The sequence below is a fragment of the Solanum pennellii genome, chromosome 8 (genome assembly GCF_001406875.1).
Source record: "Solanum pennellii chromosome 8, SPENNV200".
NCBI lineage: Eukaryota > Viridiplantae > Streptophyta > Magnoliopsida > Solanales > Solanaceae > Solanum > Solanum pennellii.
Genome location: NC_028644.1, coordinates 64346767 through 64360064, shown reverse-complemented (window position 1 = coordinate 64360064; position 13298 = coordinate 64346767). Strand labels below are relative to the sequence as shown.

At 29.9% G+C, this 13298-nt stretch overlaps 1 protein-coding gene across 1 annotated transcript; it reads left to right on the top strand.

Moving 5' to 3' along the window:
- The first annotated feature begins 6013 nt into the window (after window positions 1-6013).
- LOC107027007 (protein BREVIS RADIX-like) lies at window positions 6014-13055 on the top strand. Its single transcript, XM_015228162.2, has 6 exons — window positions 6014-6292; window positions 8449-8601; window positions 10723-11108; window positions 11721-11850; window positions 12198-12502; window positions 12625-13055. Exons 2-6 carry the CDS (start codon window positions 8485-8487, stop codon window positions 12701-12703), a joined length of 1017 nt encoding a protein of 338 aa, XP_015083648.1. The 5' UTR covers window positions 6014-6292; window positions 8449-8484; the 3' UTR covers window positions 12704-13055.
- Window positions 13056-13298: the final 243 nt, after the last annotated feature.

The following is a 13298-nucleotide window of genomic DNA, read 5'->3' as shown; positions in this document are numbered from 1 at the left end:
ATATTTCATGGTAATTTGTTATTATTGAATAACTACATAAAATATTAGGTAGGAAGTAAACCTAATTTTTTTCATAGCATATTTGAAAGAAAAGTTAAATTTAGGAAAATAGACAAATATTAAAGGTATATATGAATCGAGTGAGTAAAATTGAGAGAAAGTTATATAACTTGTTGTCTTTGGATAATCTAGTTATACAGTATATACACATTATACAGTATTATATATATATATATATATATATATATTTATACCATATATATAATGTACATACATATGCATAATCATATATTATTATAAGAGAGAACAAAAAAAGTTAAAAGTTGAATTACAATTTTACCCTTACTATAAATTAAATGTTATAAAAACATTTAATTATTTAGTTTAAATGTTAAATTGTATCATTTTAATAAAAATGTAGATGACTTTTGCATTTCCTTAAATCAATTCTTAATTAAAATATAAACAAATAATTAAATGTTTGGAATGTGAAGATATATTTTAATTGTACATGTATATCCTAGAATAATTACTGGCATATGAAAAGATGACTCCTCATTTATCCGATTAGTGCCACTGATTTTATTTATTTGATTTATTATTACTAAGATATTAAAAGTGTGTTATTATATATGAATGAATTAGTAATAAATTATTGAGATGACTTGTAATTGCCTCATTTATTACTAATTACAATAATTTGTGTTTTTCATCTTTTTAGTTATTCATTCAAACTAGACTAAATTTCAAGTTCAAAGCAATTATTATTAGTGGTAATGTTAATTCTCTTATTAAGTCTAACTATGATTTGTATTTTTCATCTTTCCATCTATCTATATATTAAAGACTATTATTTAAAACAAAAAATATAGAATTTAAACAGACATTTTTACTACTATTAAGAACTAGGTGATAACCATTGAAAAATGAAAGAAATTGTCATTCAATTGCTAATCAAAAAAGTGTTCCATCTATGATAGGCAAAAAAGCCATGAAAAAATAGAATACATAAGGTGGGGAGAAGAACTTGAAGACTTCTTTTCAGACATGCCTAAGTCCTCATATCTCTTTCGATATATATTCTCCATCAAGAAGATTATTGTTGTTTCTAATTTCTTTTGCATTTCTAATAAACTCATTGTGGTGTTGTAATCTTTTAGCTATTATTATGAGCTTTTGAAATAGATGTATGTATGAAGTTCAGCGTTTAAATTATATATCTGTCAGTTTTATATTTTAAATGTAATTGCTTTTAAATCTTGTATAATTTTGATAGTACTGTCTTTTAATTTTAGAACCTTACTTAAATAATGTAAATATTTCACTCTATCGTTTCTCATTAAAATAAAATAGGCAATCTTATTAATAAGTGTGCATGTATTTTTAATATCCATTTATGGCTATAAAAGGTTATCACTGATATTTAGATAATAAAAAAGACTTATACAAAGTTAAAGAAGACTATATTATATTAGTTAATATCACATACTTTTTGCTTGATGCCAAATGCGCAATCCTTTTTTATTTATTTATGTTGATACATGAAATATAATTGATAAAATTAATATTGTTGATTTAAACATTTTCTATTTGATAGCACAATTTTAAATTATATAACAATAGTAAAAATTAAACGTGCAACGCACGTTGTCAGAAACTAGTATATATATAAAAGTGCAAACTTCAACCATATAAAAAATTAATAGATCGAAGAGTACATTTATACTTAATTAACATGATAATTTTGGAACCATTTGAGTTATTTTTCTTGTAGTTCAAGTCTAATTAATGGTTGTAAGTTGTAACTACATTATGATCCATTTATAATCTTAGGGTTATGATCTATAAAAAGTTATTATCTCTCTTTTACTTTTCTATCCTTTTCCCAGCATTCACGGATCTAATCCATCATCTAAAAATAATTCAAAAATTATGGGAACGATTTCTGACTAAAAATAGTAAAGTTCATTGGCACATAATGCACGAATGTCTACAACTATGGATTTTTGTCTAGCGGACTTGTTGGTTACAATCAGACATATTCAAGATTTAAAGTTAATATATATTTTTGAGATGATAGCTATTGAATTCACGTGAATAAATATACTGTAAATTCATCTGAAGTTTTGCCTTGGCATAATTGATATAAATTAATTTAACTTGTCCATTTTGACACCTCTGATTTATCATATATGCCAAAAACATCTAAATCTGAAGTGTAGTACTTTTTGGGACCAATGAAGGGTTCGTTCCCTTTCTCATCTAAGGATGTTTCTTGGCTTACTATATAGATGGCAATTCAATAAAACCAATTGTTTATTCTTTCAAAGATTCTTTTTTTCAGTAATACTTATATTTTAGTCTATTATTTAAGTTCGATGAGTTTTGAAATGAGAATTTTCACTAAGAATATTTAAAATATAATGAAGCAAGTGTGGGGCCGAAATAACATCAAGATATAGGTTTTCTTTTGTCGAATCTTCTTGGACAAAAAATTATATCGTTTTATACATAGGTAATATTACTTCTTTTTGTATATATTATAAATATTATGACACATGAGCCTAACTTAACCCGAAAAATTAGCATATGAGAGGAGAAATGTTCAAGTTTACATAAAGAGATCACACAGTCCATTCCCTAACGTATGTGGGACTTTTTACCCACTCTAACAACCCCTCCATGTTCAGGTCCAACTGGAGTGTGGACCGTGAGTCCAAACGGGGATGAACCTGACTCTGATACCACGTAAAGATATGACACCTTAACTCAATCCTAAAAACTAGCTCATGAGGAGAGGATTACCCAAGTTCATATAAAGAAACCACCAGTCTGTTCCCAACCAATGTAGGAGTAGTTTTTACCCACTCTAACATATACAATAGATAAATGTTGAACCTCCTTAACTTTTTTTGTGTATTTACTTTTTCATATTTGAATTTTCTCAATAAAAAGAATCCAAATTACCAATTATATATTACATACAAAATTTTCAAATGAAAGAAATTTAAATGAACCCTCTTACGCCCCTAGCTTCGCCCCGGGAGGGTGTTGTTGCTTGTTAAGGTATGAAAATAGACTGGCATTGAGTTGTCTGGTTATTCATTCATTGCTTAAGCCACACAAATAGGAATAAATAAAGCAGAATTGGGATTTATGATTTCTGCAATAAAATTAGTCTAAAAAAATATTTAAACCTGAAATGCCAAAACAGAAGCAGCAAAATATATAGAAGCAGCATTGCTGACAACCGACAATAGCAGGTTACACGTCTGAATGAAATTTGTATACTCTGCCCAAAATATGGCATTGCAGTGAATGGTCACAGCCGGTAAATTACCTTTTGTTTTATGCTCTAATATGTACGGTACTTTGACTAATCTAACAATATACACGTTAAGTTTTTAGATGAGATAGTAACACATTCCAACATGATATCAGAACAGACTATACGAGTTAGTCTGGATGGGATGGGCTAGCCTATATTGACAGCTCTATTAAGTAAATATGTTCTTGCTTAACTAGGCAAACTTGTCAACACTAAAAAAGTGTTAAATTAAAATTAGAATTTGGGATTGCTTAGTGGTAAGGTAAGACAAAAATATGATGGAATCAAGAATAAGTATGAAGAATCTCTTTGCCTTTTTTTTTCTTCTTTCTTTCTTTAATTTGTTGTTGTAATTGCATGGAACTTGACGAGATGGGAAAGAACTTTGCTATATTCTTCTTATTAGAGGATTTTATAAATGTAAATATGTGTACTTTTTATAACTATTGGGTGTGATAAAGTGTAGCTACTCTCATATTTGTATCTTGATTTGACCTTTCATTTTACACGGGTGCATTTCTTTTTCTCTTTCCTTCCACTTATGCCACCCACCCACCCCAACATTATTTGCTGGGAAAAGGGTCTGATATGCCCCTCAACTTTGTCATTTAGAGCTGATATACCCCTTGTTATGAAAGTGGCTCATATATACCCCTACTTGTAAACAAATGGCTCACATATACCTCTTTCCCCTAAAGAAAATGAAAAAAAAAATAATTTTAATCTAAAATTTTTATTATTTTTTTCTAAAAAATATAATCCCATATGAATAAATTTAATCCTCGTCAAACATATTTTTTTTGACTTTTTTTTGTTTCAATGACTAATTTATCATTATTATTTTGATAATCAAATTTATTAATGTTTCATTAATATTCTTGTAAAACATATTGTAGATGATCAAATTTTTTCTTCGAATACGAAATTAAATTACAATACACACAAAAAAATAGTTTAATTTTTTATTCTTTAAACTAAGGAATGAAAGAAAAAAATAAAATAAGAATAAGAAATTCAAATAATTATAATAAAAGAAGTCAAAAAATAATTTATGTATGAAAAAATTGAAATATACCTTGAACTTTGATAGAAGAATCATATATACCCCTAAATAATTTTTTAAAAAAAATTAGAAGTAATAAATATAAATTTAAAACTAATTTTTTAACTTCCGTTAAATGAAGGGTATATGTGAGCCATTTTGTAACGGCAGTGGTATATGTGAGCCGTTTGTATAACGGTAAGGGCATATATGAGCCACTTTTATAACGAGGGGTATATTAGCTCCAAATGACAAAGTTGAGGGGTATATTAGAGCTTTTTCCCTTATTTGCTTGAATTTTTTTATTTTTATTTTTTTAAAAAAAAATATTCTACTGAGCTAGTGTTTGATTATAAATTAATAATATCGAACCAACATATTTGATAATGTCGAAGCTTCATTGACGATATTCCTTAATATTGAATAATATATATGTAAATGTGAGTCAATTGTAAAATGAAAATATCAAGAACCTAGAAAACTTTCATTATAAGCTTTTAAAGATAAAGAATTTAAAGAAATCACTTCAAAAGATTTGGATAATACTTGTTTTTTTATTTTCCGCAAAGATATTACAGTAACATCTTTGTATGTTGTATAGAAAAATAACCAACAAAATCATAATAATTAGCTAAGTTCTTTTGCACAATTATTTTTAATTACGTGACCGATTTCAGGAAAAGCGATAATTAACAAGGAATCGCTCATTATTTTCAAAGCTAAGAAGTGAATAGAATATTGAACCGGATTTTAGGTTTAGAGTTGACGATAGTACTTTGTAAATCTAGGGTTAACAATATAAATTTTAATCTTTAGCGGGTTAGTTATATACTACTTGATTAAAAAATTGAGTTATCTACTCCCGTATTGGTAAATTCTTTTTTTTAAAGTACTCCTTTTATGTTCACTTTTACTCGTCAAATTTGAATTATATACACCCCTCATAAGAATTATTTTACCATACTATTCTTATTAATTAATATTTAATAAAATTGATAGATTATTTTTGCGATTGAATTTTCGAAATTAATTTTGAACGGAACTTATCTTAGGTGACTGAGAAATCACTTCCAGTTCACTTTTACTTTTTCCTCTATTAAATAAATATGCTCAGAAAAGCAGTAAAATAAGTGGAATCAAGCATGTAATAAAAGTAATTCATTTTTAAAATTAACGTTAAATTAAATCGCAATTAACAACACGAAAATAAATTACTTTTTTTTATGACAAAAATTAAAAAGACACACTGATTTGGTTGTTCTTTGATCCAATAAAATTAATTTCCTAATTCCCCAACCAAAATATTTATTAAAATTTTTCGAGGGTTGACCCACTCTTTAATAATACTTCTAATCAAATCAAATAACGCCACGTGTACAAACCTCGACATATGGGCCCATCATGTCTTCCCCAATCAAGACCACATTTGATCCATTTGTCTAAATGACAAAACCCTTAATAAAGTCCAAACCTTAAAGAACAATGTACAACCAAACATTGCATTGTACCCCCTTTATATCCATTATATAAATACACGGTTTCCGTTATATAACAACGACAAAATTTGACGGCGTCAGTTCCTCCTATAAATACCTCTGCAAATTTTCCAATGTTGTTTTCTCTTACTTTGTCTTCACTCTATTTTTGTGCTTTTTTCATTACATTTACATATATTCTCCATCTTCTTTGTTCTTTCTCCCTTCAATTTTTGTTTGTATTAGAAAATTTATCAAATTAAAAAATTGTCGCCGGAGACTCGCCGTCTCCGGTGAATATTTTTCTGGTGATTTGATTATATATTTCTTCAAGATTTGCAAAAGGGTATCCAAAAATAGCAAAAAGGAAGAATTTTGTTGAAGACATTTTGAATATTTACTGAAGGATTTAGCTCAGTTTCTGCATATTTTGTTGTCCATTTCGAGGTATGAATACACTCACAAAAATTGCGTTTCAATTTGCTTATCTTACTTTTCGTTTTAATTCCTTTTTTAATTTTTTAACAACTTTTTATTTAAAACGTACGTCTTAACAGTGGCGTAACCACATATAATGAAAAATGGAAAAATGGTGAATTAAACACCCTACAACGGAGACTTATATTATATATATATAAAAAAAATTTATACAAAATATATTGGTCACTAATTACTTTTGTTCACACACATATATTAATTCTTGAATGCTTACCGTGAAACACATTTTACAAATCTTTAGAGCTTGTTTGGATTGATTTTTCATTTTAAAATTATAAGTAAAGAAAAAAGCTATAAGTTAAAATTATGATTTTGTCTGATTTTAGTTTAAAAACCAAATGTTTATAAGCATTTTTTACTAACTTACTCAAATGCTCTAACAATGTTTGAATCTATTACCTCGAAAACATATAAAATAAGTCAATATAAACAGGTTTTTATTCAAAAACTATGAGATTCAAAAATATTTTTTAAATCTCATAAATATTATTTCGAGTTAAAATCAGATAAACAAATTAAAATCGACATATGAAACTAATTTTTTTTTTTTGGGGTGGGTCACTATCAAGAGTGTTTTTTTTGTTAAATGTGGTTTGTCTGTATTTAGAATCAGTGGCCGCTTTCAAAACTCGACAATGTCTATTAATTTCTACAGCGATTTATCATTCATACTATACTCCTACTACTACTCCTATTTTTTTCCACTTTTTTTGTTTTTTTACCTTTTTTTTAAAATTTTAAAATATGTTATAATTGATTAATAATGATGAATATCTGTCAGAAAATTCGGCTCTGGTCATTGATAAATTTTTTTTTTTTTGAATTAACCTCTGTTTTTTTTTTCTCTCTCTTTTAATTATGAAGTTTCTTTATTTATCTATACATTAAAGCAATGTTACAGAATGAGTTTTTTTTTCTCTCTTTAATATATAAACAAACACATACTCTTTTCCCTTTTTGTTTTAAGTACTTATTCTGATCCTCAGAGTTTTGTGTCTCTCTTTTCTTTCTTTGTCTATTTTAACTTCTTTTCTTTTTGTCTTTTGGTAGATAAATTACAACATTCATGTATTTATTTTTTCATTAACTTCATTTTTCAAAACAACTTCTTTTATCTATAAGGTAAAAGCTAAGATATACGTATATTTTAGATCATACTTTGTAAGACTACATTTGGTATATGTTAAGAGTTTTCTTCTAATATTTGAGTTATTTTTCATTTAGAAAATGTGATTATGTCAAATGAACAGTGTCTTCAAGTAACTGTTTGAGTGTGTATAAGTGTATATATATAGGTAACACAGACCCTGCTTTTTATTTTTGTTTCAGTCGGAGATCTATCGAAAATAATCTTTTTATGTATCTCTAAAGTGCGGAGAAGATTGATGTATATTCAAAATTTTCTATTTTATGATATCATTCTAAATTCGTTATTGTTGTTGTAGAATTAGTATTAAGATTTTCTGGTTTTTATGTGACTAAAAATTGTCAATATTTTACATTATTTTCCAAGAAGGAAAACAAAAAATGTATACTAAATTGTTTCTCTCACTTTTTATTTTAATTTTGTTTCAAACAAAGTTTGCTTTTTATATTTAGTAATCTTTTTAAAATTCAACATCTCATCTAACATACATAACTTAGATAATAAGATTCAACTTGCAACTTCTGTTAAATTATGCAAAAATTATAATATTCGAAATTCTTTCTCACAAACATAACGAAATATCTATTTTTGTTATAAATATATGTTTAGTGAATTTCTTTTTGGCATAATACATATATTGGACCCTAAATTTGGCTTCAAATTTTAATTTTGACCTTCAACTTTCATGATGCACAAACAGACACTTTAACTATTCAACTTTTAAATAAATAAACACATGAGTCCTACATGACACAATACATGTAGGACAAAGAATTACATGTTGGATAACATGTAGGACATGTGTGTCTATTTGTTCAACTTTATACAAGTTTAAGTGTGTACTTGTGCGCACCCAAAGTTGAAGGGCATAAATGTGATTCGAATCCAAGTTAAATGATACATTTATGTATTATACCTTTCCTTTTTTTACTCATCTCATTTTAATTATTTTTGGTAGGAGAAAAGATATAGTAAGGGAGAGTGTAGGAGAAGGATGTTGACATGTATAACGTGTAAGCAAAAGATAGAAGATGATGGAGGTGAAGAAGGACCTCGTGGCCGTGCTCCTACTCCCCATACTAAAGATTCCATCAAAAGCCTCACAGCACAGGTACTATTTTTCTACTTTTTCAAATTCATTATAATAATCTATTTCGAATATCATATTTCATTATTATTAAGACGTTTGTAATTGAAGACGTGACTTCTAGCTCCACGAGATAGTGATACGATTGATATAAATTCTCTCTTTCTCAGACCCTACTTTTACTGAATATGTTTCTGTTAGTGGTAGTGAAGGCACGAGTGAAACTCTTCAGTATTCAATCAAACCCTTCATTCGAGTTTTGACCCTCATTTGTATGGTTTAGAGAGGCTTATTTATCTTATAATTTCAGATGTTGTTCGATTTAATAATACCGTTGATTATATTGAATTTCATTGTAGTTTAATTTAAATATTTTTTTGTCAAAAATGTTTAAACTTTTTTTTCTTCTTCTTTGTTCAAAGCAAAGCTAACTCTTAGTACGAGACCTGTCTCTTTAGCCCCTATATCTTTAATAGGGCCCCACATTTCATCCTTTTGGGCCCACATTTCCTAGCTGGATTTTGGGCTATATTTGGACATTGGGTTAACAAGAGTAACATGAAATAAACAATTTTGTTGGTCACGCGGGGGTGGGGTGAGGACCATAGAATGTTACTTTTATTTTCTTAATTATCACCGTGGTGTTCAGACTAGCTTTCGCGCATCTCAATTAATTCCTCGAGATACCTGCTACTATCCACCGACGATGTGTATTAGGTAAAATTAGAGTTTTTATCTTCGATGAGTTTTGAATATGAGATTATCAAAACGTGTATATGTAAAATTAGATCACCATTTGTAGTTATCCCATATGAAAATCCATTGAGTCCATTTGTATTTGTGGGCACTATGGTACTTATAATATGACTTTTAAATTATTTGACCCCACTCTTTTATGTTTAGCATGTAGATTGGGTCATGTTCACGTTATTTCTTGGATCATGTGTCTAAGTTCTTGGTCCCATAATGTTTTTCTTTACTTTAGTTTGCTTTCATCTAGTGGTCCTTATTTTAGATCATCTTGCAATTATGATTTTAGTACTTTTCTATCTTACTTCTTCATTTCCATCCCAAAGTTGTTGAAACTAACAATATTTTAAGTTTGTAAGGCTGACCAATTGGACCACTAAGAAAGCTTAGAACAATAATAATAATAAAGTGTAATGTATAGGAAGGCCTATAATGATAAGCTATGTTGTTTGGACGCGTCAAAAGTGTTATTGTACTAGTCAGATCTTTAAGAAATGTGCAACTTGTGGAGGATTCGACAGACACCTTGAACGATGCATAAGCAAAAGACAAATTTCATGACGCGGTTATGTGAGTTCAACTGAAGTGATCTTTGTGATTATGTTTTGGTCAAGTCTACTTAGAAGTTGCAAAACCAATAAAAAGATCTAAAATGTAGACTAGTCTGGGCAAAGACTTGTCTGAATTATCTTTGACATGACCAGCCATTGATATTTCTGTTCATTCACTGTAGTCCAGACTCCAATTTACTCAATCCTTCACAAATTCAACTGTTGAATTCATCACTATCCCCAGAAAGTTAAACTTCTGAAATTAAGTGACTTTCAAACAGTAAGTTTTGCTTTTGGACCTATAAAGAGATCTTCTGCTTTGATGTTCTTTGTTTGATAGTACAAGAAAGATACCATTTCTAGCAGCAGTAATAGGTGGAATCACTTCCTACTGTCTGAAATAGGCAGAACAGTTAATCTGTCATTAATTTGTTAAACTAGTATTGACTTATCGTTAAAGCGCGCTTAAGCCCTGAAGATAAGGGTAAAACATGTTGAGCATTTCACTTCATGAAACATACTTTTCCTTGCCAATGAGAGTAACATTTAATCTGTTAAACTCATATTGTCAAACTCGCGCTTAAGCCCTGAAGCTAGAGGCAGAAACATGTTGAGCATTTCGCTTCATAATCCTAAAGAGTGGATCCTAAACCATTTACTCTTCATTCTATTGTAATTTCTTTGATCATATATTTGTCATTTATGCATATATTCATTAGTATTGAACTACACATATTAACTGTTTTAACTTATGCTAGTACTGTAGTTAATCTTTTAATCAAGAATCCATCTTCTTGATGTTGTACTAAGTTGCTATGAACTTATAATTTTTAAACATTTGCAGATCAAGGATATTGCTTTAAAGGTCTCTGGTGCATATAAATGCAAGTCATCAACACCAACTGGTACTTACAGGAAAGGTCATAGACCTTATCCTGATTTTGATACAATATCAGAGGGAGTTCCATATCCTTTTCAACCAGCAAGTTCAAGCTCTACTCCAGCTTGGGATTTTACTAGTGCTGGTAATCTAAGGACTCCGCGGCCTGATTCAAGATTTGCTAGAGGATTTAGTGGTGGTGGTGGTGTAGAATCTATTTCTCAGTCTGGTGAGGTAGTGGCGGAAGATGATGGACAAAAAGAGTGGACTGCACATGTTGAACCTGGTGTTCAGATCACTTTTGTTTCTCTCCCTAATGGTGGAAATGATCTTAAACGAATCCGATTTAGGTATCTATCAAAAGTCTCTCTTCATTTCTACCGCAAAACTTTATCATAGTATATAATATTGGACTAAGATGAGCTTAAATGGAGTGACATAGACAATAAGGATTCATGTAACTGATCCTAACTTCGGATAGAGTCGTCGTCTAGAATGAAATTATGGGAATTATGATAATGATAACTTCTTGCCTATGAATACAATAAGAAACAGCCTCTTTTGTACTGAAAGCTTCTTTGCCTAATCTTATCCTAGGCCAATGTTTAGTCCCTTTCATTCATTCATGAATTCTTATTGAGTTTCCCCTTTCTTTATTCCCTCAAGAGTCATGTCTACTAAAATATTTCACTTGTTTAGTACTGAGCCTTTAATTATCTTACTTACTACCTGTGCCATTCTTATTACTTAGTTGATGTGTTTTGCATGCCATCTGAAATGATGACCTATTTTATTGAAAGTATCCGTGTTATGTAGCTTTCTAGGTGGCCCGATAAGCTATCAAATTGTCCACTTGCTATCTGTATTATTCCTATCCTTATTGAAAATATCAGTGTTATGTGTATCTTATTGAAACACCCTTTGATGGTCCTGACAATAAATATCCCTGGGTTCTTTTGAAGTCGGGATATGTTCAACAAATGGCAAGCTCAAAGATGGTGGGGTGAGAATTATGACCGAATTATGGAGCTCTACAATGTTCAGAGATTCAACAAACAAGCTCTTAACACACCTGGAAGGTCTGAGGACGGAGTAAGTCAGTTAGATTTGATTTGTCTAAGCACAACAATTTTCTTTCTCCTTTGATTTACATTAACTCAGTTATCTGCTAAATTTACCGAAATACTTAGTATTTAGCTAACAGGTTTCCCCTTCATGAGCTTGTTACCCTGATCAAGTAATTAGCCAGCTCTGCTCATCAAGTCATCTACCAGCAAGAAGTTATACTTCTGTGCCCTAAAAATCAATAACAACACTAAATTTACTTGATTCAAACGACTCTAAACTCATCAAGTTCGATAAAGGATCAATTATAATAGCTTAAAGATCTAAAGGAAATAATAGATGGAGATTGATATACCTGAGATTCTTTTCTGCAGAGAGATTCCAATTATTCGAGGCTTGGATCCGCGATAGAAAGCCCTATGATGACCCCTGCAACAAATAAGGACTGGCCACCAAGCAATTACCATAAACCATCTGGATCAACTGGTTTACCAAAGGGGGATATGTCATATATGGATGCGTCAAGGACAACTACAGACTCTAGGGATGAAGCTTCACTTTCCGTAAGTAATGCCAGTGAAATGGAGTCAGAATGGATAGAACAAGATGAGCCTGGTGTGTATATAACCATCAGACAACTAGTTGATGGCACTAGAGAGCTACGACGTGTAAGATTCAGGTATTTCAAAATCTCAACTGTGTAGATGAACTCAAGACATGATTGAAAAGGCTGAACACTATTTTGCTGAAATTTGTATCCATTTTGGACATTTTCTTACAACTTTCTCTACATTCATACAGTCGGGAGAAGTTTGGGGAGGTGCACGCAAAGCTGTGGTGGGAACAGAACAGAGAGAGAATACAATCTCAATACCTTTAAATCAACAAATTTCTATCCACAGAACAAAAGAATTATTCCATGGAAAAGGGAAAATTTTTGCCTCTTGGATGTGATGAAGCTGAAACAGAGATCATTACAAGATACTTATATTAAAAGTATTTATATTACTTCAGATAGAATGGCTCCATTCTACCGAACAAAATCACTTTGGCCATTAGCAATTTTCATGGCATTTCTTGATCTCTAGTTATACATGATCTTGCAAATTCTCTCATGAATTTCTTTAAAGGTTTCAAGTTGTTTTCCTTGTAACATAATCTTTCTAAAAATTTAGTTGAACCAAATGCTAGATGATGCAAGACATACTGCTTTTTTGCATTACTATTGTCAATATCTATAGCTCACTGGCATTTATCGACTCTCAAATGATAATAATGTGGTCCATTGTCTATCTTTTATGCAATGAATTCCAAACTAGAGAAAGACTAAAGGACAGAATGGAAGTTCAAGGCCCATGTCTCAAGGCTTATCCTTGCCCAGTATTAAGTAGAAAGCCCCGCCTTTTAAAGCACTGGTTTAAACAAGTATCCCAACCTTTTAGTTAAGGGATTTATTATGTTTAAATTGCTCACGA